The sequence below is a fragment of the Syzygium oleosum genome, unplaced genomic scaffold (assembly GCF_021117445.2).
Source record: "Syzygium oleosum isolate NSW1041296 unplaced genomic scaffold, Sole_v2.1 Sole_v2.14, whole genome shotgun sequence".
NCBI classification, from domain to species: Eukaryota; Viridiplantae; Streptophyta; class Magnoliopsida; order Myrtales; family Myrtaceae; genus Syzygium; species Syzygium oleosum.
Window position 1 is genome coordinate 6,949,326 of NW_026607498.1, and position 26,332 is coordinate 6,975,657.

Genomic DNA, 26,332 nt, shown 5'->3' on the forward strand with positions numbered 1-26,332 from the left:
AGGAGACTGAGTCGATTTCCAGATAAACGAAATGAAGGCCTTTCCTAGAATGGAAAATGATGCAAGATCAGCACCTTTAGCTATAAGAAAAGACGGTGTTCTGGTTTTTGATTGCTTAAGATGAGCATTATGTGTCCCTACAACTAACAGGGCATTTACTTCACTCAGTCCATGGCTAAGCTATGACCGCCAATGGCCAAAGTCCCAAGGATAGATGCAATCCTAAGTTTTGCATCAGACAAGGACTCTCTTCCACCCAACTTTCAAGAAAAAAATTTCAGCACAAACCACTTGAAAATGCAGAGAAGAGTACAGCAATTGAGTCAGGAACATGGAAATGATTCTACACTCCACTGGAAAAAACATGGTAACTTCAAAACAAAGCACGGGCACGGTTACATGAAAGCTTATTCGGCACAGAAAACAGCATCAACTAGCAATTCAGCAGAGGAACATGTGCAGAGAGACAACGATTATTATCAGCAATCTCTTTCACTGAGCTGTGTTTCTTCTTTTTTTCCCTTTTTTTGTGATTTTAAGGGTGTCCAGAGAAACAAACGAACTTGAGTGTGCTCATTCAGAATGCTCAGTTTGCTGGTCACTCTTCCCACTTTCCTGGTCCTTCTTCTTCTTCATCTTCTCCTTCTTGCCATGCTTCCCTGGCTTACGATGGTCCTTCTCACGGTGCTCAACAAAGTCAGACACATCCAAATGCACGCCAGGGTCGTTGGTCGTGTAGCTCCCACCCATCATGATCGAGTTGTTCACGGCTTGGAAGTTGCTGTTCACGTACGTGCTCATTGCGTCGAGCTCCTCATCAGGACCGCTCGATTTCTCATCCATCTCGCTCTTCAGGGTGGCGCCAACGTTGTTCCCCGCCAGCGTGACTATCCTCACGCCGCGGTCGTCGTCCTCCTCGGACGTCTGGCTCGAGCCCGGCCTTTGGAGGTTGGAGATCCGGCCCACGATCGCCGAGACCATGTCCCGGACCTCGTGGTCAAGCTTCTTCGGCTTCTCTTCCTCTAGAGGCATTTTGGGTTTCGGGGAAGCAATGAGAGAAGAGGGTGTTTGGAGGGAAATGCAAGATGGGGTTGGTCTGGGATGGATGTGAATGAGTTGGGATTTTAAGAGGGAATGAGGAGTGAACTTTGTGTATTGGAATAAAGGGAGTCTTGCTTGAATGGCAATGCAAGGAATTTTTTCATACACCAGTCCTGATGTGAATAAAGAAAAGGGTTTTGCTTGAGGTGGGGTTTTAGCTTCTATGGATGCTTTTGTGAGCTCCAAGTTCTTTTGCTTTGCAAAATTTTAACTTTTGAGGAAGGAATAGAGATTGATCTGTTTCATTGTCCCAGACTCCTTGTGAGTAAATGAACACCTAGGACCGTTTTGCTTCGTCATAAATATCTTATACCGAGGTGACAGATGGAAGGTTGGAAGTGAAAGTTAACCGAATCATCCCATCTCGGGAGGTGGATACCTTAATCCAACATGATAGCCCAAACCTTGCTTCCTGGAAAAAAAAAATTACACCTGCATAGTTACTGTTAACGGGTCTTATCCAAAACCTTAATACCATTAGATGGACGGAAACTACGTGTTTAAAAGGCCAAGATGAATATTGTATGTGAACCATACGAGACATGCATTAACAATTACAAAATGTGAAAATTAGAACACGGAGCTCGTTTAGTTTGCCATGGGCAAGCTTAGGCAATGACTATAACATCGATATATACTATCGACGTTTTTCTCTAATAGCTTAAGTTTTTGCGTAATCGGTTACAATACTCATTTTTATGAATTAATAAATCGATGGGTATTGGAAACTTAGTATATTAAAATAAATCAAGCCTAATTGGACCGGTCCGGGTTAGGCCTCAAACTCAATGTGTGTGGCCAAAGCCTTCACACTACTTGGGGACAAATGTTTCAAACCGGGCTAAACTCGTGCTATGTCTAAAGACCGAAACCCACGATGGCCCAAGTGGCCCTTGACAAAGCTCCACACGTGATTTCTTCACCTGAAGACAAGCACCATTCATCGTCCACCATGGTCCAAATCCAGGATTGAGTAGCTTCTTGCCAGCTTTTACAAGAGGTGAGCATTGTTTTCAGGGTAGAACCAAAAACTAGAGAATTGTTCCGGTTCCAGGCTCTAGGGTATGCAGAGTAGGTTCCAGGTTAAAAAAATTTAAGAACCGGTTCCGACGGGCCCCTAGAACCTGGAACAAATCTTTTTTTATTTTTCTTGTTTCATGTCTTCGTGCAACCTTGTGGTAATCTATAGTGTCCGATAATGAGTATATAATCTAAAACTACTAGTATGAGTTTCCATTTCCTGTGATATCCATGACCGAGACTTACTTTGTTAAAGTTTCAAATTCTCTGTATGTCTAAATATGAGCTGTGCTCAGTAAATTGTAGAAACAAATGGTAGTCATTACAAGTGATGATTAACTATAATCATTCAATTAAGAATACAGGTGAAACTTGAGTAGACCCCGTAATCTATGACAAAGTAGATTACAGGTTCCAAAATATGCAGAGTAGATTTAATAGGTTCCGACAGATAGATTTTAGGTAGATACTAGACCGAACCTAGAATCACTCCCTTACCTTTTACAAGTCGATTTCAATTCTCAATCAACCCTTTTATGCCCAATAAAAAATGTTGAATGCTAAAATATTTGAAGTTGAAAGTAGAAGCTATGGCTAAAAGATAGGACCCGACCGCCACGCCATTAGGATGGAATGATACATAGTTTCTATACTAGTACTTATCCGTATCATTAGATACGTTAAGCTAAGACGGTGTGGTTGTTTGGACCGCGACATCTACATCGTCGACATAGTTGGACCTTGACATTGCTGAATCCTCCAAGTTACAGATGGCGTTGGGTAGAAGAGTTCATGAAGATGAAGACGGCGGTGGTGGTTCGCCATCGTTGTAGGGTGGGAGGGAAAAAGAGGTTAGAGAAAAAGGAAGTGATTCAAACGTTCCAACCTTCTTCAACTGTCTCATTCAACAATGGCTGACCTGCTATGCCATTATAAAACTCACACATATATTAATAGGTTGAAGCACTGCAGCATTGACTGTTCGCCTCCTCCTCCTCCTCAAAGAAAGTGAAGTGTTTAAAAACAGAAATTAAAAATAGAGAATAAGTACATAGGCTAAGGTCAGTGATCATGTCACTATAATTTAATTAGTGTTTACTAATGTACAATCTACTATTGCAATTATAAATGCCCAAAATATCATAATTAAACTATGATTATGGTACAACTATCTAATTTATAGGAAGATAACTATAGAATTTCAATTGATTTGTACTTATCGTAATATTCGGATAGTTTCTTATTCAATTATAGTTCAATTATTGTTAGAAATTAAAAATATTATCATTCTTGCTTCTTCTTTTTTGTATAAACTGTTAAGTATAAATTATCGATATAGTATTACGATCATTAGTGATCTGATTTTAATAGTTGAATAATCTTTTGCTAGTAAATAGAATTACTAGTCATAGGACTCACGAGTGACAAATTCATACATGCAACTCATCAATCTTGATTCAATTGATGTGATGTGATCGTTTGGGTCAACAGAGGACACTGTAATGTATTGGCCACACATAGTGATAAATGTAAAATTTAGGTCAACGGAGGGAGATGAGACGAGTCAAGAAGGGCAAGATTATAACTTATACTAAATATTTTTCTCACAAAGTTAAATTTTTAGAACACATCGAGTAGTCAGAAACTCTACCACCAATAATCCTCCTCTCAATTTGCCTTTGGTCGCACGAATATCATACGAACTTCTTACCGGCCCTAATCCATAAATGGGCTAGATGTCAAAGTCTAAATGTCGCTGTTGACGTTAGATCTATCCATAATTCAAAAAATTTGAAAATTTTTTTTTACATAAAAAGGACCTAACCTGAGTGGGCTGAAGCAAGTTTATGTGTTAGATGCTCGAAACCAAAAAGGAAATTGCACGATCAAGCACCTTGAAATTGTGCTACGGGTGCCTTTAGCTCGGGCAAAAATCAAGCGGGCTCAGCAAGCCGTCGGTCCACCACCATCCAAGTCCAGTTCCTACTATAATCTAAAGAAAAGGACGTTCGAATTTAACGAAGAGTCGCTTGGATTTTTGCCGTAGTTTTGCTTATTCCTTATCTCGAAAAATCCTATGTCAACCATCCATCCTACTAAACTTGCGTGACCCAATCAATTTTGTTGTGCGCACGCATTGATCGAACTTGCAATGGGGCCTCGCCACGTCGCGTTTTACGACAAGGTCTTCGATCGTCACCCGAATGCACTGTCGTTGTCAGCGCACCAGCGTGGGTTTAACGTCTTGTTTTGTAGCAACTGCTTAACTGCATTTCCAGCACAAAATCAAGAAAACCAAACACGACCGAGCGAGCGGGCGAGCGAGAGAGAGAGAGAGAGAGAGCTCAACCCATTTGCGGCGTTGCGTCACGTCACTCACTGGCACCGCCAACAACAACGATAAAACCCCCCCCCAAGAAAACGATAAATTTTTCTGGAGAAGAAACGAAACGAAACGAATTCTGCGTTGTTGGGTCGGCAGAAATCGATGGGCGGGCTCGTTGGGAGGAGCCTGGCGGTCCCTCGTGCCTCTCCGGTTTGATCTTTTTCTCTTCGCCCGAGGTTTTTCGTTCGTGGGTGTTCTTGTTTTTCCCGTCTTGCGACGTATTGGGTGGCGATTAAGGTCCTCGTTTCGATTTTCTTGGGTTCTTGGGAGGTTTGCCTGATGTGCGATCTCTGTGACCGATCTGGGTGATTGTTTTCGGGCTTCTTTGAGCTGCTGGGCCTGGTGATTGTTCGAATGCCGTTGATGAGGTTGTCGAATTCTTGTTTCCGCTAGGCGATTTCGAGTGGTTTTGAGTTTAGGTCTTGGAAATTTTTGGTGGGGTGCATTGTGCGGTGAGCCTGAGTTTTGGGAGGTGCCGAGGCCGTGTTGGGATTGCCATTTTCGAGCTTTGCTGAGCGCCTTGACCTCATCGCGATATGCATGGCAATGGATCCACCGCTGATGTGGGCTTGGCTGACAAGCCCTCTGGGGATGAAATGGATGTCGAGAAACAAGGTGGAGCGGTGGTTTTGGCTCGGGAGAGCGGCGGTGCTGCCGCGATGGATGGTTTGGCTGCTGGCGTGAATCATGCGACGCAATTGACTATCGTGGTGTCCAGCGGCGAGTCGTGTGTGCCTCCAGAGCCTGCTGTGAAGGATTCGAAGGCAGTAGAGTGTGTTGTTGAAGAGCTTCCTTCGGTGGGTTCCCCTAAAAAGGGTTACTTTTCGAGGAGTGGGAGCTCTCATGAACAATGCAGGTATGCTGGACTTGTTTTATGCCATTGATTGCGTTGGAAATGAGCATGAAGCATTCTTCTGGTCAGCATACTTGGTAGTGAACCCTGTTTCTTCTGCAGGTGATGGCTGATTTGATCGAATTTGTTTGATATTGCTGGCATGCTTCTGCAATTGCTTTCTTTGAGTATGCTAACTATTTAGATCTAAATCACAACAATGGCCTTAGATTTATATCTCGCTGCATGTTTTTTAATCTTTGACACACGTGTGCACTCAAAAAAACAGACACAGATTGAGAGAGAGAGAGAGAGAGAGAGAGAGAGAGAGAGAGAGAGAGAGATGATGTCTCTGTAATGTAGTTAAAGAGGTCAGCTCAAGAGAACCGGGTATGTTCTGATGATATACTGTTTAACTAGTATACCGGTACAAATGTTCCTGCGCAAGTAAACAATGCCATACATGTTCATATGCCTCTCTCTTTGACTTGTATAAACTTATCAATCTGTTTCACCACAAGGACAAACATAGCTTTCTCCTCTTTGGGAAGAAATCTAGCTTGATGCGGTGGGATATAATGCAATCATTGCCAGCACACTGAGCTGATTAGACATGTTGTCCTGACACGAATGAACGTAACATCTCTCTGTACAACGTCCCTGTAGAATACTTTAGTAGGTATAAAAATATCTTTTAGATTCTTCTGCAGTATATATCTGCTTAAACTGTTGAGGATTTCTGCATCTGCCTTGTAGTCATTGAAATAAAGAACTTTAGTTTATTTGAAAATCATAAGGATCTGATCATAATTTGCCTGTCACTTGAGCTATGCAGCAGTCTCTCGTGATTGTTTGCCTGTCACTTGAGCTATGCTGTAGAGTCTCTCACTTTTTGGTGGTTGTTTGTTTCTTGGTAACAGAATCTTGTAAAATTGCTTTCACCATCCTGTTATATAGGTTCTCCTTTTGCTTTTTGAGTCGAGTTTTCACATTGCTTGACTACTTGACAGACTTTCTAGTGAGCTTGCTAGGTTTGTTGAAGAAGTATGTTGATTCACCATTACACATAAGCAAAAGGTTAAATTTTTAGGATCACAGGGTCTCAAATGTCTCTAACAGCCTTCTGAAATCCATAGTCAGTCAGCAGGACTGCAGGAGCCCATTTGACTTTCTTATATCTAATATCCTTGACTGCATAGTTACACAACATAGCATCTCCATTTGGGTTTTTTCTTCAGCTTGCATTTCGGTTTGTGTGTTTGCACTAACACACAATTGTAAGTGGCTTTAACTGAATAGTATGTTATTTCATATTTATATGTGGAAGGGTGGACTGACATTACTTCACCCGTTATACATGCCCTTCATTAATATTGATTGTTCTGCAGAGTCTGTCAAGAGGAGAAGGAAGAAGATTTGATAGATCTTGGATGCCACTGTCGAGGTGGCATTGCGAAAGCGCACAGATCATGCATAGAAGTTTGGTTTCGCACCAGGGGTTCAAACAAATGCGAAATATGCCAGTAGGTCCTCTATATAGTGCTTCATTTCCATTTGCATCTAAAAGATACACTTATGTCTTTTTGACCTTTTAATACAGGCAGGCTGCTGCAAATGTGCCACCTCCAGAGTCCCATTCTACTGTACGTACTCTCTTGGATTCCGAAGCTTATCTAATTGAGACGCCATTTAGTCTGTCTTTCTCATTATAAGCGAACTTTCCTGATGCATAATTTAGCCTCTTCAGTGCGACTTCACAACTTTATTCATATATGGATTCTTCTACATGCCTACAGCTGCTGCAAAATCTAAACTTGGAAAGCGTGGGTATTTTGTATATCCAATTTATGTATGAAGTGCACACTACCATTTTGTTTTTGTTGTTTTTCTTTTATCCATGAAGATAAGCCCTCTAACTGTAGTATGGCCTTATTTATAGCTTGTGATGCAAAACCAAGCATATAAACTTTGAATTTGGGATTCTGGTCCAGAATATGTAGCTAAGCTTAAATTTAGGAGAAATTCCAAGCACTGAGTTTTTGTATTCATAAATCTTAGTCTTTTGTTGCATGACATGCTTGTGCCTCACTGTCCCTGCTTTTTGGTGACTGAGTCATTCATGACAATAAGCTTTGCATAACATAACAGCATCAACATCTTTTTCTTTCATGGTTTTTGGTGGTTTATCTACAGCATCTCATGTATTCATCTCCATGTAATCTCTTTATGTAGCAGCCAAGTTTCTGGGTCTGGCGGATTGATCCTAACTACAGAGGGTCTGGTGTTGCAGAGCAACGTGGGAGGGTAAGGAATTATGGTGGCACGTGTTGCTTGATGCTGATTTTAACAAGGAAAGATAAATTAGGTCTTTAATTTGTGGATTTTTCCTTAAAACAGGGCTGTTTCAGTCCACTCTGGGTGGCTTTCTCGATCCTCATTGGTGGCCTTTTTTTGGATGTGTTGATATCCGTAACGCTTGGAGTTTCAGCGCTTCCTGTCAACATTATCATTGGTAATCCATCCTCTGGCTCCCTTTAGTGTTTCTCGTGTGGGTGCGTAACGATGCTGAATAGATGTGCTGCAGGTGTTATCGTCGTGCTCGGACTTGGAACCGCTCTGCGGCTTGCCCTTGAATTCTGCCATGAGTGGAGCATGAGGAGGGTGGCGCAAAGGGTGGAGGCGAACGGGAATATCGGGTACCACCCTGCATTGTAGGTCGTACCTGTACATAGTAGATGGAACACAATAGCGGATCATAGATTCTTTTACATTGTCCATAAATCTGTTCCTTCTTTTACTTGACGAGGACCCATTGCTTCCCATTGTGGTGGGGCTTCATGGTGAGTTATTTCTGCGTGATCAAGCAGTGACAACGTGAGCTTGTGACGAGGGATTATTGGTTATCTTATGATCTTACAGAGTAGATGAGTGTTTTTTGTTCTGCTTTCCACGCGGAGCTTGCTTCCCGGAGCTTGTTCTACTCAAAGAGTATACTTTCTGACCGCGAATGCTTTTGCGAGGCCCATATGTCATGATCTAATCGGGTGCGCACCCGTCGCATTTGAGGCCCGAAACTTGCTGAGTCATAGGATCGCACGGGCTCCGCCTCGCACGTGTTCCGCAGCAATAGGGATGGCGTCTATGACTGTTGGCATGTTTAGGAATAGAGATAACAACATACCTAGGCCGTCACATCACCCTCACCCTTCCGCTCTCTCTCCGACCATCGCCAGCCGTTAGTAGAAATCCTCGAAAAAGCAAGGGGGGGAATTCAGAGTGATATTGGAGTACTAGCTTGTACTAAGATCCCCCGCCCCTTCCTTTTGGCCTCTCTCGACCACGTGACTGCGAATAACTCTCTTTCTCTTTTCCTTCTTCTGGGGTATCCAATGTTGGCTTTTGCCAAAGGTGGCGGCTAAAGTCGTTGGTGCCAGTGACACAAAACACAATCATGAGGGTACGACCAAAACCCACCCACCAACCCCACCTCAAAAATCCCGAGAAGCTGAGGTTGGTTGATTTGATGCGCCCCTTCTTTTCCCCTCCTCCTCCTCCTCCTCGAGAACACTCCGTCCCGCGACGCACACGAGTCGCCATCCCCGGGGCCAGTTGAAGATTCGCCACGTGTCACGTGGCCTTGTCCTAAGAACGACATGGTCAGATGAAGAAGGAACGCCCAGGCAGTTGGATTTTTGGGGACTCGTCCACACACGTAATGCGTGGGGGAAAATAAAGGAAAAAAAAAAAGCGAAGTCCAATGTTTAGCCCCAAGAAAATTCCCGTTCTTTTGTTTTTTTTTTTTGGGGTGGGGGGAAACTTGTGGCAAGTATTTTTTTTTTATTTGAGTCCATATTTTTTCGAATTATTAAAGGAATTCATACCGCCCCTTTTGATCTTTTCCTCGTGAAGCCGAAAATTATAATAATCATAAAAGTCAATATCACCAAAAATCCTAAATTAGTACATTTATAACAAATTTATCTCGAACTAATTTTTTTGACCACCAAAAATCTCAAATTGGTACACTTGCGATAAACTTACCCTACGTTAAATTGGATTGATATCATGAAAAATCACAAATCGGTAAATCTGTGACAAGCATAGAGGTAAAACCCTAAACTGGTACACGCATTAACTGCCACGTGACATTCGACTCAGCAATTTGACAGTAAAATTTAATGAAAATTAACATAGCGTAAATTGATCACGGATGTATCAGGTTGGAGATTTTTTTTGTGATCGAAAAATTAATGTAGTGTAAATTTATCACGAATATATCAGTTCGGGATTTTTCGTGCTATTAACCTAAATCATAATTAATATTTCGTGGTTAGAATGTCGCGGCTCGCGCCTCCAGAATACTTAGCCAGCAAGCAAAGGCAAGAACCGCGTCCCGCGCTCCGGTTCGGTCGGACAAACACCACGACGCGGCTCCTTCCCGGAAACCCCTGACTCGGACGGACCCCGTAACCACCACCCGCGCGCGTGAACCACGCGCTCCTCCCCCCCCCGGGGGCGCGACGATCTCCACCCACCCCCGGACGCGGTTTCGGCCGGACCCCACTGCCCCGCCACGTGGGAAAATCCCATTGGTTCCGTGGCAGCGACTGGGGGCAAATCCGCAGTCGCGGCCAGTCGCGCCCGTGGGAGAACGAACGCGCGCGCGCACGTGCGGGGCGCATGGTGGCTATTTATTGAACTCTGCTCCCCCATTTTCTCGTTCTTTGTTCACTGCTCCGTGTGGAGGAAGAAGAAGAAGAAGAAGAGGAAGAATCTGTCAGTCCCGGTGTGCCGCGAGCCGAAGAACGCTCCCGAAATCAGTCCGATCGCCGTCGCCGTCGCCGGTCCCCCGTCCGCCCACCGTTTCGCCGATCATCACATCGAGATCGATTCGAATCCCCAACGATCGTCCCCGATCCCCTCCCTCTCTCTCTCTCTCTCGCTGTTGCGCTCGCTTTTGCCGCCGGCGTTTTCTCCCGATCGCGAGGCGGCGGCTGCTGCTGCTGCTCGCGCGCCGTGCTGTCGATTGAAGTTTTAGGGATCTCTCCGGCGGCTTTCCCCCGGGTCGCGAAATGGGAGCGCTGGCGATGGGGTCGCTGCCCCTGGGGTTCAGGTTCAGGCCGACGGACGAGGAGCTGATCAGCCACTACCTGAGGCTGAAGATCAACGGCCGCCACGCGGAGGTGCAGGTCATCCCCGAGATCGACGTCTGCAAGTGGGAGCCCTGGGACTTGCCCGGTTAGTTACTCTCTCTCTCTCTCTTCGGAACTGCGCACGCCCTTTTTGTTTCTTGTTCTCTTTTGTTTTGATTCTGAGGTTCCGAATCATCGGTTTTCTTGGATTATTAGAAGCGTCAGCGCGTGGATATATAGGGTAAGAGGCGAGCGAATGTCTGAATATTTTGGGTGCTCTGACGGATGATGATGCCGAGTTGCCTTTATTCCCCCAGTCAACTAGATTCCCCTGTGGAAAAACCCCTTGTGGGAGGGGGAAAAGGAGTGAAATTCAAGTTCTTTTCTTCTTTGGGTTGAGCTTCTGTTGCTGTCGCCGGAATCGGTTTATTTAATTGATGAGATGAAGTGATTCTTGGATTATGGGTTTTGACGTGGAATCTGCTTATGTGTGCTGTTGTAGGTCTGTCGGTGATAAAAACGGATGATCCGGAGTGGTTCTTCTTTTGCCCCCGGGACAGGAAGTACCCGAATGGGCATAGGTCGAATCGGGCCACGGATGCTGGGTACTGGAAAGCCACGGGCAAGGACCGGACCATCAAGTCTCGCAAATCGGGTGGTGCTGCTGCCAATTTGATTGGGATGAAGAAGACCCTGGTCTTCTACAGGGGTCGTGCGCCCAAGGGTGAGAGAACTTACTGGATTATGCACGAGTACCGCGCTACCGAGAAGGATCTTGATGGGACTGGACCTGGCCAGGTATGCGAAGACATTGCTTTTTATGCTCGTTGTTGTATTATACTGATGAATCTGGGCACTAACTTTGAGTGCATATTCTGTATATGTGGTGTTATATTTTATTGTATGTTAGTTTCAGCATGGATCCCTGTAAAAGACGGAGACTCAAAGCATGAGAATATGGTGGCACTTTCTCGATCATAAATTGCAGGATGTAGGGGCAGCTATTTGTAGAATGATGCTAATGACCTGTTACTTGTAGATTGTTAAAAGCACCGGCTTGGGTGTTTTGAATTTATTGGCTGTGAAGAGGAGTATTGATGAGCTTTCGATTATGCATGGAGGCTGGAATATATTTACATGTCTAAATTTCTTGTTCTTACTCTTTCCACTTGAACTAGGCTGCATATGTCCTCTGTCGTTTGTTCCGGAAGGCAGAGGAGAAGCCTGAAGTTGTGAAGTATGATGAAGTTGAACAAACTGGCTTATCTCCGACAGCCAAGTCTTCTCCTGATGAGTCGGATGTGGTTCCAGAAACACCTGTTTCCGATGTCCAAGTGAAATTACAATCAGACGGAATCCAGCGGTGGTTGACTGATAAGTTGGACAAAATGACTCCTAATGCTCAAATGCCTGTTGAGAGCTGCTGCAATAGTTACATTGCCTCTGATGTGGAAGATGGTAACACTGACGGAACACCTTTGGAGGTAAAAATTTGCTTTGTCCACGGAATAGTAGTTGTTTTTTCCCACCAAAACGATTCTGGAGTTATTAAATCCTTGGTCCTACCTTCAATGGACTTTGCTTGTTGACTTATAGCTGCTGTCAAGATATCTATAGAGATTACTATATTAATTTTTTCCATTCCATGTAGGTACATCCATTGCTCGAAAGTGACCCCAAATTCTATGATCTTCCTTGCGATCTAGCTGATTGCAAAGTTTTCTCCCCTGAGCAGACACAGCTTCAAACAGAGCAAGCTCTTTTCATGGGTTCTCCTTTTGCCTGTGATTTTGGCAATGAGCTTGACAGACTGCATTTCCAGGATGGTACGAGTGAGCAGGACATCTCACTCTCAGATCTGTTTCCTGAGGTCTTCAATAATAATGTCGACTCCTGTGAAGAGTCCACCAGTCAGAAGAATTCAGTTCTGGGAAGCGAGGCTGGATTCGTGCCTGATGCTTACTTGTCCCAGGTATGACTAGTGGACAATAGCTTAGCTTCGACATGATTGTGGAAGAGTGAAGCTATTCCATTAATGACCTTGTGCAGAATTTCAAACTCGATAATGGGACATTACAATGACTAGATACTATAGATATTAAAGGGCTTGCTGCATGTATACAGGTTTTTTCACAAAGTTATCTTCTCCATTCCTAGCATCGATAGAATATGACTACCTTCTTCCTTAATTTGCGAATTATGTTGCTAAATTGACTACAACAAAGTTCTGGTTCCACCAGTTTCGCTTTTTTATATTGAGCAAAGGTTTGATAGGCAGTTAAGATTATATCGGGTCAAATTCCAACATCTTGTCTTCCCTGTCATCTATACAGGCACTCCTAGAGGTCAAAGATGATAGATGGAATGATAGTCTTGTTGACGAGAGGAATCTGGCAACTTCGTTGGGATCATCCGGAGCTGTTGCTTCAAATAATACCATAGAATCAACTGGTGAATCTTTCAACAACAGTGGTCGACCTGCGATCAAGATCCGGACACGTGACTCCCAAGTCCCACTATATTCAAGTGATTATCCAGCACAGGGTAATGCTCCGAGAAGGATTCGTCTGCAGGTGGATCCAGCCAATCAATTACCAAGAAGCGTAAAGAGAAGAGGAGGTGACGAGGAAATGAGAGGTACTGGCTATGACGGAGAAGAAGAAGTTCAATCAACTGCTAAGGAGAGTGCTGTTAACCACAGTGACAATATGACTGTTGGAACCAATATCAAGATTAGGACTCGTCAACCTCGACATCAACCAAGCTCAGAGAATTCCATAGTCCAAGGTACTGCTCCCAGAAGAATCCGGCTGCAGATGAACAGTCAATCTGGGTCAACTAGGGATGGTGAAGTTAGATCGTTAAGCTACGATGGAGAAGTACAATCTGCTCCTACGAAGGTAAATCGATCAGCACATTAGTTTTAAGGTCCTGTCTACAAACATGGATAATTTTCTGAGGCTGGTAATCTTCTTTTCAGGTCAAAGATGAAACGGACAATGCTTCTGATGACGATGAACCAGGGAGAGACAGCCAACTTCCTGCGCATGACAAGACGACAGAAATTGTTGAAGAGCCGTGTACAAACTTAACGTTGGGGTCGAAACCAGGTGGGGAATCTTGCGGTCATCCAGTGGCTTCGGCGTCTCTGGAAAGACCTTCAGCACGCGATGGTTCGGGTTCATTTATACTTTTCGCAGTCGGCATCTCTCTCGTCATATTCCTGGCCATAGTTTTCTCCGGGCTACAGAGATCCGTCAAAGTGGACGTTGCGTAGAGGAAGCCGTTCTCCATCCCATCTCTACATATAGTAAATAGGGAAGCCGTTCTCCATCCCATCTCTACATATAGTAAATAGGGTACGCGTATAGCTTTCTAAACTGGAGGACGATGTAGATCTTTCTGTGTGTTGTGTTCACTTCGCTGTAAGATATTTCCCTGTATCTGGCAGAGAAGCCTTCTTTAGTGTGGGCTTCTGGATTCAGTGAGACAACAGATTTTATGTATTGTTAGGTAAGTGAGCTTTATTTGGATCAATCTTTACTTTTTTTTTGTCCTTTGGGTATGGTTAAGTGCTGCATGCATCAAGTTTCAAGTGAAGCTTAGGAGCACGGGCTCTAGCTATGAAGTTGGGAGCAACATTTAGCTGTTCGGCAATTGTAGGATTTTCTCTAGATGCAGACAATCCTATAGGTTCAATCAAGTGAGATGAACACAGGTAATAGAGACCATAGGTAAATAGAGGATTCATAAAATCTTAAACGATTATAGGTGGAGGTTTGGTCATGATAGGTTTGGCCCAATGGTTTCACGGGGCCATAAAGCATTTGATTCTAGGACCGTGGTTACAAAGCTATCCCCTCCAATTTGTACGGTAAAGGTGGAGATTTCGTTCGAAGAAGACCCGTGGGACGTCAACGACGTGTCCCGCCATTCAGGAGCCACCGACCCATGTAATGTTACCCGTCGGTCCGAAGCACTCGACCCACGTCAAAGCTTATACAAGTGCACATGGTCTCATGTTTAACGATTAACCAGATTTCATCTATCGCTACAAAATGGTACTTCATACTTTGAAGATGCTACAAATAAGATCCTGAAGGTCCCAGTCGCATGATATGATCACGACATGAAGTTTTGGCACGGTCCATGTGAAGTAAGCAAAGTCGCTAAACCGAACATATTCAAACCCGGGACTTTGCCCAACCCAAATCCGACCCGCATGACGTGGCAATCCTGAATCAACATAACGCACGGTGGATCTTTAAAGCAAAGAGAGAGGACAAAAAGAAATGAAAAACCTGATTAAAATTTAAGGAAGAGTGGATAAGGAAGGGGAAGGATGTGGACAACGCTAGGGTCGGGCAGCTTTCATTTATTTTACACAACATCGAAAGTCCAAATAGAGGGTCCCACGCTAGTAGTGACTAATTACCCAACAAAACAAATGGGAGGAGTGGGACAAACCGACGACCAAAATAAGAAAAACAAGAGGCTGAGACAGACCAACTTAATCTCAGATAAGAGTAGGAACCCACTTACCTAAGATGTCTTTTCCGACCCAGCACGTCGAATTAGGTCGAGGCGGAAGCTTTCGCATAAGCTTTGCCCCTGCTCCAGGTCGCCGAGATAAGCACGTGAGCCGCACGGGTAAGCCGGCCAGTGAAGATTTGGCCAGCCGATGAATCCACCTTTTGAGTCTTCTTTTGAGAAAGCAGCCTTGCTCGATACCCTTATTCGCAATTTTCCCAATTCAAAATATAAAAAACATGACATGTTTGGCTCCCTAATATTTAATTTCGCACCGTGGCACGTACCGCATAATACCAAAAACCTCATAAAAACCCCCCATCATCCTCCACGGCTCGCAAATTCCCCCCAGCGTTATCCACTTGGATCGGTGGTTGCAGTTGAAGTGGCGATTGGTGGGCGCGAGCGAGCGAGAGAGAGAGAGAGGGAATGATACTGGTGGCGATCGTGGCGGAGCTGATGGCGGCGTACACGGCGGTGCTGGCGAGGGCGCTCCAGCATCTGTTCCGCGCCGCGCCGCTCCCGCGGAGGGTCCGCTTCCTCATCCTCCGCAGCCTCCCCTTCGCACCCCCCTCCGCTCCTCCGCCGCCCTTCCTCCGAGCCTCTGCCTGATCTAATCTTGTCCAAAGTTCTTTCATTCGTAAGCTCTCTCTTCTCCTCAGACCAGATTTTGCAAGACATAACGTAGAGATCAGCTCGGTTGTGTATCTGTCGATGCAGCACGAGAATCTATCTGGGACTTCTTTGACACCCTTTTCGTGGATTAATTTTGACATTTTCGTCTGTTTTTTTTTTGTTTTTTTGGCCTGCTGGGATCAAGATCAGGAGGTTTTGGTCTATGTAAATGTCCTGAGTAGTGGTTCGGGGTTTGTTGATGTCCATATTTGGCTCCATGTCATTCACTGTCAGCTCGTTTTCGGGTTTAAAGAAACGTTTTCGATGAAACATTTTGCGCGAGAGAGAGAGATTGTTTTTCGAGGTGATGTACGCGTATAGCAGAAAAAACACAGTTTGCTGAATCAAACGCTGCGATGTTTTCGTTGTTGGCTGAATCACTGATGCTTTCTATCGTATTCAGGACAGGACAAACAAGATAAAAGGGTGAAATTGTCCGAGAGGTCCCAAAGTTATTGGATCTTTAGTATTAAACATTTTTAATTTTGTCAATTGAACCATAAATATTTTTATTTTTTGTCAATTGAATCCATCCGGCCAAACTTTGGTCTAGAAATTGATGATGTGAACGCTAATCGCCTACGTGGTGTAACGCTAACAAGGACAATTTTTAATAATATTTTATTATTTTTTAAAAAAATTCTTTTCTTTTTGTTACACCTTTGAATGACGAGGTCATTGGCCGACCATAGCTAACCACAGGCGAGGCCCATATCGAATCCAAGGCTGATGCCCTTGCGTCATGGTCCAGGCGAGGGCTGTGAGCCCCTCCCTTGCTTGTGGCCAATGAGGTATTGTGGCCCTCGCTTGGATTTAGCAAGAGCAACGAGGTTGACACCCTCGCCAAATTTGGGTGAGGGCTTGACACCCTTGCCTCGAACCCTCGCCTAGACCTCGTCCAGCCCTTATTGGTGACGGCTAGAGGTGTAAAAAAAATAAAAAAAGAAAAAGAAAAGTCAAAAATTAATTTAAAAAATCAAAAAATATTATTAAGAAATATCCATGTCAATACCAGCTGTATCACGTTAGACGGTTGGGGATTACCTCAGCGATTTTTTGCCAAAATTGATTAGATGGACTCAACTGACAAAACGTCAAAAGTTGAGAACGCAATTGTCCAAATCAAAATATTTATAATTAAATTGATAACAATATAATAAGTTCGGGATTTTTTTTTAAAAAAAATTTCTGCGCCAAACGTGGATTTATAGAGAGAGAATCAATCATTCCGCTTATAGAATCGGATTTCACACGGGTTACCATTCTGTCCGACGTGAATCTGACACGAAGTACGACTCAACACTGAATTGAGAGTGTGTAGTCACATCCGCAACGTGGTGGACGGTCGTTGGGTCTTTAATGTAAGGAATTGGTGTCTGGTGCTGTCTTTTTGGTGCCAGAAGAACGGTGTAGAAGGTTTGCCCAACTTACCTATTTCTTCTCGTTTTGTTCTTTTCTCATCTCCTTTTCTCGAGGTGCTGTTGTCCATATTGAAATTCAAAGTTTTGCCCACTGGATCGGATGCTCCTAATTACATAGAATTCCAAGTGGGAGTGAGCTCGATTCTGCGCCCTTGATCGTTCCCCGTCGTTACGCGCGAGCCCGTCACAGCCTCCCCACCACGATGCTAGTGAGACCGAGGCCCGGTCATCTTGTGTGGCAACAGACGGGCACGTACGTCGAAAACGAATTAAGGCTTCCTAGGACCGTGAAATAATTGGGGAATTCGAGCGGGTGATCGAGAGCCCTCAAAATCACTCGGGAATTAGCCTTCTGCTGCTATGCCAAACACTACGGCGATATATGCTCGAGAGTTTGAAATTCCTTGTAACATCCAATTCTTTTGGAGAAAGCACTTCACGTGACATATATATGTCACGTGACAATGATGACGACGTGGCATAGCTAATCAATTAAAAACGAGATTGATGCACACATCACGACAAAGTGGGATGCGATTCATGGCGGATGATTGGTCGGTTTTTTACCGAGAAAAAAATTAGGGAAGAGATGAGAAGGTGGGTTGAGCGAAGATTGGTTCGTAAAGCCTATTTGAGAGAGGCAAAAGCGGAACAAAAGAGGAACCAAAAATTAAGAAAAACGAGTTTCATGGCCCTAACCAATTATTTTTTTTTCTGTTAAAATAAGTGGAAAATTGCCCTTGCACGTTGTTTCCTTACCAACTGGCGAAAGAGCACGAGCCTTTTAATTATATTATTAACTTTTACATTATAATTTTTCAATTATTATTGGCGATTTTCTCTAAATGGTCCTCAAGTTTTATTAAAATTGATGCAAAAAAAGCCCAAATTCACAAAAGGTCAACGCAAACAATCCCTTTTGGGGAGAGGCCCAACTGGAGAAAAATTTCATATCGAGGCAACCTCTAAGTGTCAAATTTTGCAATAGCCAAATCTCTCCCTCTCCCTCTCCCACGGTGGGACGGTCGCAACGGAGACGGCCACCGGTCGCCGGAGTCAATGTGTACCACCGGGTACGGTGGCCGCCGCAGCAAACTCAGCATCTAATAGGAAGCTTGTTCAGAAATTCTGTATCGAGACTCAGAGAGAGAGAGAGAGAGAGAGAGAGAGAGATCGATCTCGCAAATCAGCATCATTTCATTCTTGGGGTTCCGTGAGATCTGATACAAGAGAACCCTATTCCTTATTGTTACACACGACGTCAAATGAATTCGAGGAGATCATCATAGTATGGCGCAAGTGGAGCTCCCCTCGTCGCCCCCGCCGCCGGCCGAGGAGGGCTGATCGCCGGCCTTGACGCCGGGCCACTCGCGGCAGAGGCAGCGCCGGTCCTCGGGGACCCGCTTGTAGACGGACGCCACGTGTCTCCCGCAGCCGCCCCAGGTGGTCTTCCCGCAGCCGGAGCACCTCGCCTCGTAACACATGGTTTCTCTCCAAAATATTTGACAAATGCAACACCAGCAGCAGCAGCACCACCACCAAAGTACAAAAGCCAAATTTGTATGGCGAGATGCTTCGTGGGCTATGGAATGGAATTGATATATACCGGTTTCAAACGACGAAACTAGGGGCGGTGACGATGCTCTTGATGGCCATCGGTTTTGGACTGGTCTTAGGTCAACGGGCGATGGTCTTAGGTCAACGGGCGATGTCCCCAACCGATTTTCCCCTTCCTTCCCTTGTGTTCGCCGGATGGAGGCCAAGCTTTCATTTCCATTTGGGGTTTGAAAATTTTCGTGATGCGAAATCGCCCACGTAGGCAACGAGCAGGACCGTCAAATGCGCGGATCGGATCGGGTTCAAGTCGGGTCGAAAACGGTCCGATCCATATTGACCCATTTAACCCGTTCCGACCCGTTTTCCCAATGCAATGTAAATTTAATGGCCCGTACCCCCCTCCGACCCGACCCATATTACCAGAACACATTCATATTCTAGGAAAATATATACTCACCCATTTAATCCATTTTAAGCTCTTCACACATGTATATGTTAATTAAACAAAAAACTTCACAGTAAATTAAAAAACAAATTAAACAATAAAAAAAATAGTAAACAAAACTAAAACGTAAAAAACCTATAAATTGGAACACTTTTTTAAGGTTTCCGACAAAAAAAAAGAGTTTTTTTAAGGACTTAGGACTAGCCATAACCATTTTGTGACTCATATTTAATTAGCCCAATTCCGTATAAGTAACTCATTTTTAAAAGTATAAGTAACTCAGTAAAAGAACAACGAGATTTGGGCAACGAAAGATGAATCGATGTATTTATAGAAAACTCCGCTGGGGTGGGCGCAGGAGGAGCCGCCGCGCCCCAGGCGGCAAGCGTAACCCACTTTCAACCCATTTATTTTGGGCTTTTATCTTTGAAACCTATATTGACCCATATTTTGAATTCAAAGTGACCCATATATAACCCCACTTCATTATACGTGGATTAATATATTGGTTTGTAACCTATTTTGATAGCTCTAGCAACGAGCCATCACTTGAGCGTACAACTACGTCGTGGGATTACCAAAAAAGTCCTAAATCTATCATAATTGTGCAAATTTCGTCTAGACCGCGCTAACGTGGACAATTTTTAATAATAATTTATCTTTTGAATGTGACTAGTTGGAGGACGAAGGAGGAAAAAAAGAGAGAAAAGTATAATAAAAGAATTTGAAAAAAAAATATTATTAAAAATTATCCTCATTAGGGTTAGCCGGCTAAAGTTGAACGAATGGACTGAATTGATATAATTGTAATATGTTTATGACTGAATTGGCAAAAAAAAAAGGTTTATGACTGAATTGACATAATTGCAGTAGGTTTATGACTTTTTTTTGTGATTTTCCCATTGATCCCAATGTTTGTCAGCAGATTATGCGATAAAAAAAGACAAGACGATTGGACAGATCCCTCACACAAAGCCCTAATGATTTGAACTGATAAGACAATTATCGTAGTAGTAGGTACCAATGGAACTTTCCTTCGTTTGCTCAAATCAAAAGGATGGTGGAAACCAGTGCGCACACTAGAATAAGATCTCTCCTAAACTGAAAGCAACAAATGGGCACAGATGAAAGATAAACTATCATGTTCATGTAAGGAAAAGGTTAAGCAAAGACAGCATTCATTATGAAAGAATAATTTGTCCAATATAAGGCACTGCTTTAGAGAACCTCACACCGGCATCATGATACGAAAATTTGCTTCTTTTCTTTGGGTTGGGTCCTAAACAGATGATATCATTGAAATCTAAATAATGTAGTGGCATCAGAATGTAGTACTTGAATATCCTCTTAAAAATAATCCATAAAGTAATTTAAAGTTTCTAAGGTACCATTTCTTCAATTAAATACATAGGACAAGTACCCTAGAAAGAACCTTTTTTTTCTTGCCTTTCGAATTTTCATTGGGTCTACAGACAGCCGACTAAAAATTTGTCGCGAGGACATTTACTCTCATCACAAGATCACGGTACATTAATCTCGGTAATTGAATCTAGCTATACACGTGCCGCACAATTAGCACATATATATGCATCGGAAAATTTTCTTCACTATCCATGTGTCTGATAGAAACATTTCTTCTTCATTTCTCGACCTGATTGTTGTCGCTCTTTTGTTCATTTATATATCTATCTCATGTCTTAAAAGAATAATTCTTCATGACATTTTGTTAACATAATTAAAACCGCTAGTGATCTAGTACTTCCTCTTTGGGTAATTGCTAGCTAGATGAATAGAATCTTAGTGGGTGTTTCTTTTGTGCATGCTTCCATCATCATGTGACACATCCACGACTTGGAAGGCCCTAAAACATGAGGGAATATTAACTTTGTTAGGCTTTCTAGATGAATGCTGTGTGTTGTCTTAAACTAGCGTTTTTATTCCCTAACTGCCTATAGAATAATCTGGCCCTCAATAGACTAATCTGGAAAATGCACAATGTGCTCTGTAAACCCTATTTTAGAATCGGAATCGAATCAATTTTCTTGAATTCAAATCCACGTATTATGGCATGCATCCAACAAGGGCTTGGGGCAAAGGAACTTTTCGATGCACAAAGTCTATATTATTGTGAAATATGTATAGTTATATTCTAGAAAACTAAACTAAAATCTCCAAACCAATAGCGATAAAGGTGACTGGTGTAATATACAATGTATAAGCCCAAGAGAGTCCTTGGAAAATTCTGCAAAAGAAGATGAAGAAAAGGAAAGATTTTCGAGAATATATGTTCACCTTTGCATCAAGGCCTTAGCTTTCCTCACTTAAGCCCTCAATCCCCGTCCTTTGAGACCTGACAATATTCTCTTCTATCTCTGTGTCAGCAACCATGTTAGCTTGACCCACATTTGAAGAAAAATAACTTGATAATGGCTAAGAGATTGATACCATTCCTTTGCCCAAAGAATATCTTGTTTTCTTCCTTTTTAAATTTGAATATTAGTTTGTGCGGTGACCCATCGTTGTAGTTCTCATGTATTTGAAGTGAATTAGGTCACAAGGAACTGCACCTCACTACCTGGGAATAGTATTAGAGAACTTTGGAATATATCTCCTCAGCAGATAAAAACCTTAAGGAAGCGATGCCAAAAAATCGAGATGAAGAATATCTTCTGCGGCTGGCTTTTGTTTAGTTAGTTTCCACAGCTATCTCTTTGTTTCCCCTGCCTTATCTTTCTCTGTGTTCCTTGCTTGGTGTGTGTGTATAAAAGAAACCCTAGCCGGTTCACCATGGCCACCACCCTAAACACGGCTTTTCGCTTCGTCTTCTCGGCCATTTCTTACGGTTTATTCTTTCGCTATCCAAGCGCCCACAAAGACATCCACCACCATCCCCACCACCACCACCACCACCATCACCAACACCACCTCAAGTACACGATGCCTAAGGGAAAGCCTCTCTCTTTGCAGGTTCGTTTTCATTGATAACCCTAGTGATTAGTTGTGTTATCTTACTTTCTTTTTTTTGCATTGTGTTGAGGTATTTTGAGTTTTGCTTGAGCTTCCATATGGGATTTCTATTCTCCACTTTATATGAGAAAGGATGTTGGAAAAAACGAAAAAGTACTTTTCCAACTTCTTGTATGTCAAAATCTTATATGAGACTCTTGATATGTTCAACTTTATGGTCCCTCCCTTCCCATGAATCTTCAAACTAACTAAAAAGTACGCTAGATTTATACTTTCGGCTCTTTTTATTTATTTTTTGACAATATGAACTTGTAGTAGAAACGTTTTGAGTACTAATCCCGGATATTTTTGTTTGGATTGTCCCTGTCCCGATTCATTATCGTATTTATTATTTGTTTACTCGTGATTCAAAGCTTTGAAGAAAAATGATCAACCGGGATGATGTACTCGATTAATCAATAATTACCTTTTAGATCGATTGGTTGCGTTTCGACAAAATTCTTCAACAGTCCAAGTTTGAGGAGGTTAATCTCTAGATGTGAGAGATGCACCCTTTGTCTCTTTATATGATCATGCAAAGTATAATTTCAAGATAAAGTTGCTTCTCATAATAACAACACAAATCGTAGGAACCATCCCACGTTTGAGATTCACCCCATTAATCTATAAGCTACCTCGAATTAATCTTTGGAAACGACGGTTTAGATGGCATACTAGTTGAAAACGTGCACGAATTGAGAAGAAAACAAGTTTTATACGGTAAAGGACAAGATGAACAAAAAGAGATGAGAAGAAAGAAGGCTTTTCTTAGTCCAGTTGGTTTCGTATAACAGAATAAAGAGAACAAAGTTTAGGATAGCTTTCCATCAATCCCTTTGGTTTCCTACATATGAATGCAATGCATAGGCAAGAGAACAGACGGAATATAATGGGAAAGGCGTGTGAGAACCGTGTACGCTTTAGTGGAAACAGCATCTTTGAAATTATTTTTGCCTTTTGTGTGTTTTGCTTTTTAGACTGTGGATCTCAAAGTCAGGATGTGTTGCACTGGCTGCGAGAGAGTCGTCAAGAACGCCATTTACAAGCTTCGAGGTCTCTCTCTCTCTCTCTCTCTCTCTCTCTCTCTAATAGTCAGTTTAACTATATGGCACGAGTAAAAAGTCTTGCAAAAATAGTTTCTACACAGAACATGTGTATCTACTCTTGATCTTGCCCCAATTTAGTTTGTGTTGTCCTTAATGTGAATCTAATTTAATGTTTGTAGGGGTCGATTCGGTGGAAGTGGACTTGGAGATGGAAAAGGTGACTGTCGTCGGATACGTCGACCGGAACAAAGTGCTGAAGGCGGTGAGGAGGGCGGGGAAAAGGGCCGAGTTTTGGCCCTACCCCAATCCGCCGCTCTACTTCACCTCCACCGAGGACTACTTCAGGGACACGACCAAAGAGTTCAAAGAGAGCTACAACTACTACCGCCACGGCTACAACATCGGCGACCGGCACGGCAACATCCCGGTGACTCACCGCGGGGACGACAAAGTCAGCAACATGTTCAATGACGACAACGTCAACGCCTGTTGCCTCATGTAGATAATATAAGAAAAAAAAACAAGAAAAAGGAATCTAAAAGAACATGTAATGACATGTGAAGAGGGTCTAGATAAGGGATGTGTTCCACTGTGTGATGGTGTTTGTAAAGAGGAAGTGTCATGTGTGATATGAGCCTTGGACTATGTCAATTTGCCAGCGTCAAGGGCTTGAATTTCTTAGCTTTAAGTGTGGTTCTACAGGAATATATTCAAATGGAATAGTTCCCAAGCTCAGTGAGACGTGGCTTTTGCACCATTAATTTCTTTTGCGAGAATATATATGTTTCAGAAAACAAAAACGAAATGGAATTTGCTTCAGAATCATCGCATGTTTAACCGGGTTTGAGTTGATTTCTTTTTGCTTCCATTATATTTTATAGGGATAATTGCATTGGTAGTCCCAAAACTTGTCATGAAATACAATTGAGTCCTAAAACTTATCGCTACTCAATTGTAACGGTGAAATATGATGAACAGGGACCGTGTATGTGAAATAAACTAGGGTAGATACTCTTAACTTAGTTGGCGGAGGGAGATCACAAGTAAATAAAGAGCACATAAATTTTATAAGCACAAAATATGGGATATTTTAACATGAATTATTTGCCAACGACTACAAAAAGAAAGTAACTTTATTTCCCTTTTAGGTAGCAATTCTAATTATTAATGGGTGAAGTAGTTTTTTATTGACCGGACTGAGCACCCAATAATAGAAAGTTACTCAATCAGTCTTTACTTATTGTACAAATACCAACTCAGTTCAAAATATTTTAATTTTGTCGATGTAATCCTAAAGCTTTGCACGAAATTCCCATATAGTCCTTTCAATCGATTTTAGCCTAAAAATGCCGCCGTGGACATCTAGTCATGTCGGCCGTCCTATGTCGACCGTCCTATGTGGTTCAGACGGTTTTTAACGTGGACAAATTTATGTGAAACGTAGTTGTTTTGCTTTTATTTTTAAGATTTCTTTTTCCTTTTCTTTTTCATCTGTTTTTTTTTTCTTTAGGTATTGTTCATCTTCCTCTTCCTTCGTTTCCTTTACAGTTCATCTCTAGCTCACCATGCCAACCTCAATCGAGACCTTGAGCGACTCGTCGGTGATCATCTCGACCACAATGGCATGGAACCTAGAGCCCCCACAACTCCGAGATCGGCGGAAATTTCTCTTTGGATTTTGTGATCGACTCCAATTTGATTTCTACGGAGAGTGAGGTGAGCAATGAGGGGAGTGATTAGGGTTTGGGCATGTGAAGTGCACACGAGGTCCGGGGAGGTAGAGGACTGGGATCTCGGAGGGTCCGAAGGCGATGGCGTGGTGGCTAGCATATTCCGATTTTAGAGCTATATTGAAGAGGTAGTGTAGCGAGAGGTTGTTGCTCGACAACTTTGAAAAGTTTGATTTCAAAGCCATGGATGCTGAGTCTTTCAAGTAGGTAACAACGGCTTGCATGTGGGGCACGGTGAGCGGCGTGGAGATGAACTCGGGCTCGGGCTCGGGCACGGAAAGGACTAAGTACCTTCTAGGGATGCATTTGATTCGCTTTTGGGAAAAAGTTTCTGGGAAAATGTAAAGAACTTTAGGTTAAAGAGGTTTTTTGAAATGTAAGTATTGTTTGATAAATTGTAATTTAAAAGTACATTGGGTAACAATTTTGGTTTCAATGGTATTAGGAAAAATCATAAAATTTGTAAAGTGCTTTTGCTATTTTTAAATGAAAAAACCTCAAATCTGGCAAAGGGCTCAGAGACCGGCAAGCCAATGAGCCAAATGTAGCTCAGGTAGCCTCACTTGAGGTCCCACAACCATAGGCGACAAGGCTTGAGATTGCGTGAACCAGGCGACCATCACCTGGGTCATGTCACCTAAGAACACAACCCAGGCAACCATTGCCTGGGTTAGCGCGACCCCAGACGAGGCGGGCCGCCACCAAACTGGTTTACTAGCTTGCCAACAGTTAGATTTGGCCTTACTAACCAGCCTTGCGCAACTCTTGATGAAGCGATTTACGTAGGGAAGATGAATAGTTCTTACGAGGGCAAAATCGAAAAACGAAAAAATTGGTGACGACAGTTTTAGAAGAAAAAAATTATTTAACTCTAAAAAATGGCCTTTCAAAAATGCTGAAAGCCAAAGGCAAGTGAAGACCTGCCTTGGGCTTTCACTTTGCCAAGGCCAGCATTTGGTCAAAGGGCTCCCAAAAGATTTGCCAAACACCATAAGTTTTCCTCAAAGGACTTTAAATGCCCAAAACCCTTTAGTAAAGCTGAACCAATCATAGCCAAAGTTGAAGATTGAAGGACACAAGATGTTGCAAGTTCTTCTAATGAAGATGAACAGTAAAAGGAAAAAAATATGGAAATTCTAAAAATTAATCAAAACAGAGTCATTTTGTCAAAATTGTTGATGTCAAATCGTTGATTGTGCTACGTAGGACCGCCGGCAGTGACCAAATGCCACGTCAGCATTTTCAGGCTAAAATTTACTACAAGAACTACATTGAAATATCATCAAAAAATTAATGACTAAATTAGTTAGATTAAAAAATTAAGAATTGAGTTTGCAGCCATACAATCGGATTAAGATTGATTGTGTAATTTTTACTCCCGGTGACTCAACATAGTTCAATGAAAATGGCTCGTCAAATCCACCCAGAGAAAAAACTTAATTAGTTGTCTT

General features: G+C 42.8%; 4 protein-coding genes across 7 annotated transcripts; 3 read left to right on the forward strand and 1 right to left on the reverse strand.

Annotated features, from left to right (window-relative positions):
- Window positions 1-318: 318 nt before the first annotated feature.
- Window positions 319-1,115, reverse strand: LOC115690035 (uncharacterized). Its single transcript, XM_030616258.2, has one exon. The coding sequence runs from the start codon at window positions 1,030-1,032 to the stop codon at window positions 574-576; it is 459 nt and encodes a 152-aa protein (XP_030472118.2). The 5' UTR covers window positions 1,033-1,115; the 3' UTR covers window positions 319-573.
- Window positions 1,116-4,404: 3,289 nt separating this feature from the next.
- Window positions 4,405-8,262, forward strand: LOC115690033 (uncharacterized). 3 transcript variants are annotated; one of them, XM_056318076.1, is made up of 6 exons: window positions 4,405-5,363; window positions 6,728-6,862; window positions 6,940-6,982; window positions 7,572-7,643; window positions 7,737-7,851; window positions 7,913-8,262. In XM_056318076.1, exons 1-6 carry the CDS (start codon window positions 5,044-5,046, stop codon window positions 7,993-7,995), a joined length of 768 nt encoding a protein of 255 aa, XP_056174051.1. In that variant the 5' UTR covers window positions 4,405-5,043; the 3' UTR covers window positions 7,996-8,262. The 3 variants fall into 3 exon arrangements, with proteins under 3 accessions (XP_056174051.1, XP_030472116.2, XP_030472117.2); XM_030616256.2 differs by having other exon boundaries at window positions 4,408-5,363; window positions 7,924-8,262; XM_030616257.2 differs by having other exon boundaries at window positions 4,408-5,363; window positions 7,575-7,643; window positions 7,924-8,262.
- Window positions 8,263-10,076: 1,814 nt separating this feature from the next.
- On the forward strand, window positions 10,077-14,008 carry LOC115690030 (protein NTM1-like 9). 2 transcript variants are annotated; one of them, XM_056317710.1, is made up of 7 exons: window positions 10,077-10,577; window positions 10,974-11,269; window positions 11,650-11,955; window positions 12,123-12,443; window positions 12,805-13,371; window positions 13,452-13,749; window positions 13,790-14,008. In XM_056317710.1, exons 1-6 carry the CDS (start codon window positions 10,412-10,414, stop codon window positions 13,746-13,748), a joined length of 1,953 nt encoding a protein of 650 aa, XP_056173685.1. In that variant the 5' UTR covers window positions 10,077-10,411; the 3' UTR covers window position 13,749; window positions 13,790-14,008. The 2 variants fall into 2 exon arrangements, with proteins under 2 accessions (XP_056173685.1, XP_030472110.1); XM_030616250.2 differs by lacking the exon at window positions 13,790-14,008 and having other exon boundaries at window positions 13,452-13,789.
- A 7,721-nt stretch (window positions 14,009-21,729) lies between these two features.
- LOC115690047 (heavy metal-associated isoprenylated plant protein 30-like) lies at window positions 21,730-23,886 on the forward strand. The gene is made up of 3 exons (XM_030616276.2): window positions 21,730-22,066; window positions 23,083-23,158; window positions 23,331-23,886. The coding sequence occupies exons 1-3, from the start codon at window positions 21,887-21,889 to the stop codon at window positions 23,651-23,653; spliced, it is 579 nt and encodes a 192-aa protein (XP_030472136.1). The 5' UTR covers window positions 21,730-21,886; the 3' UTR covers window positions 23,654-23,886.
- Window positions 23,887-26,332: the final 2,446 nt, after the last annotated feature.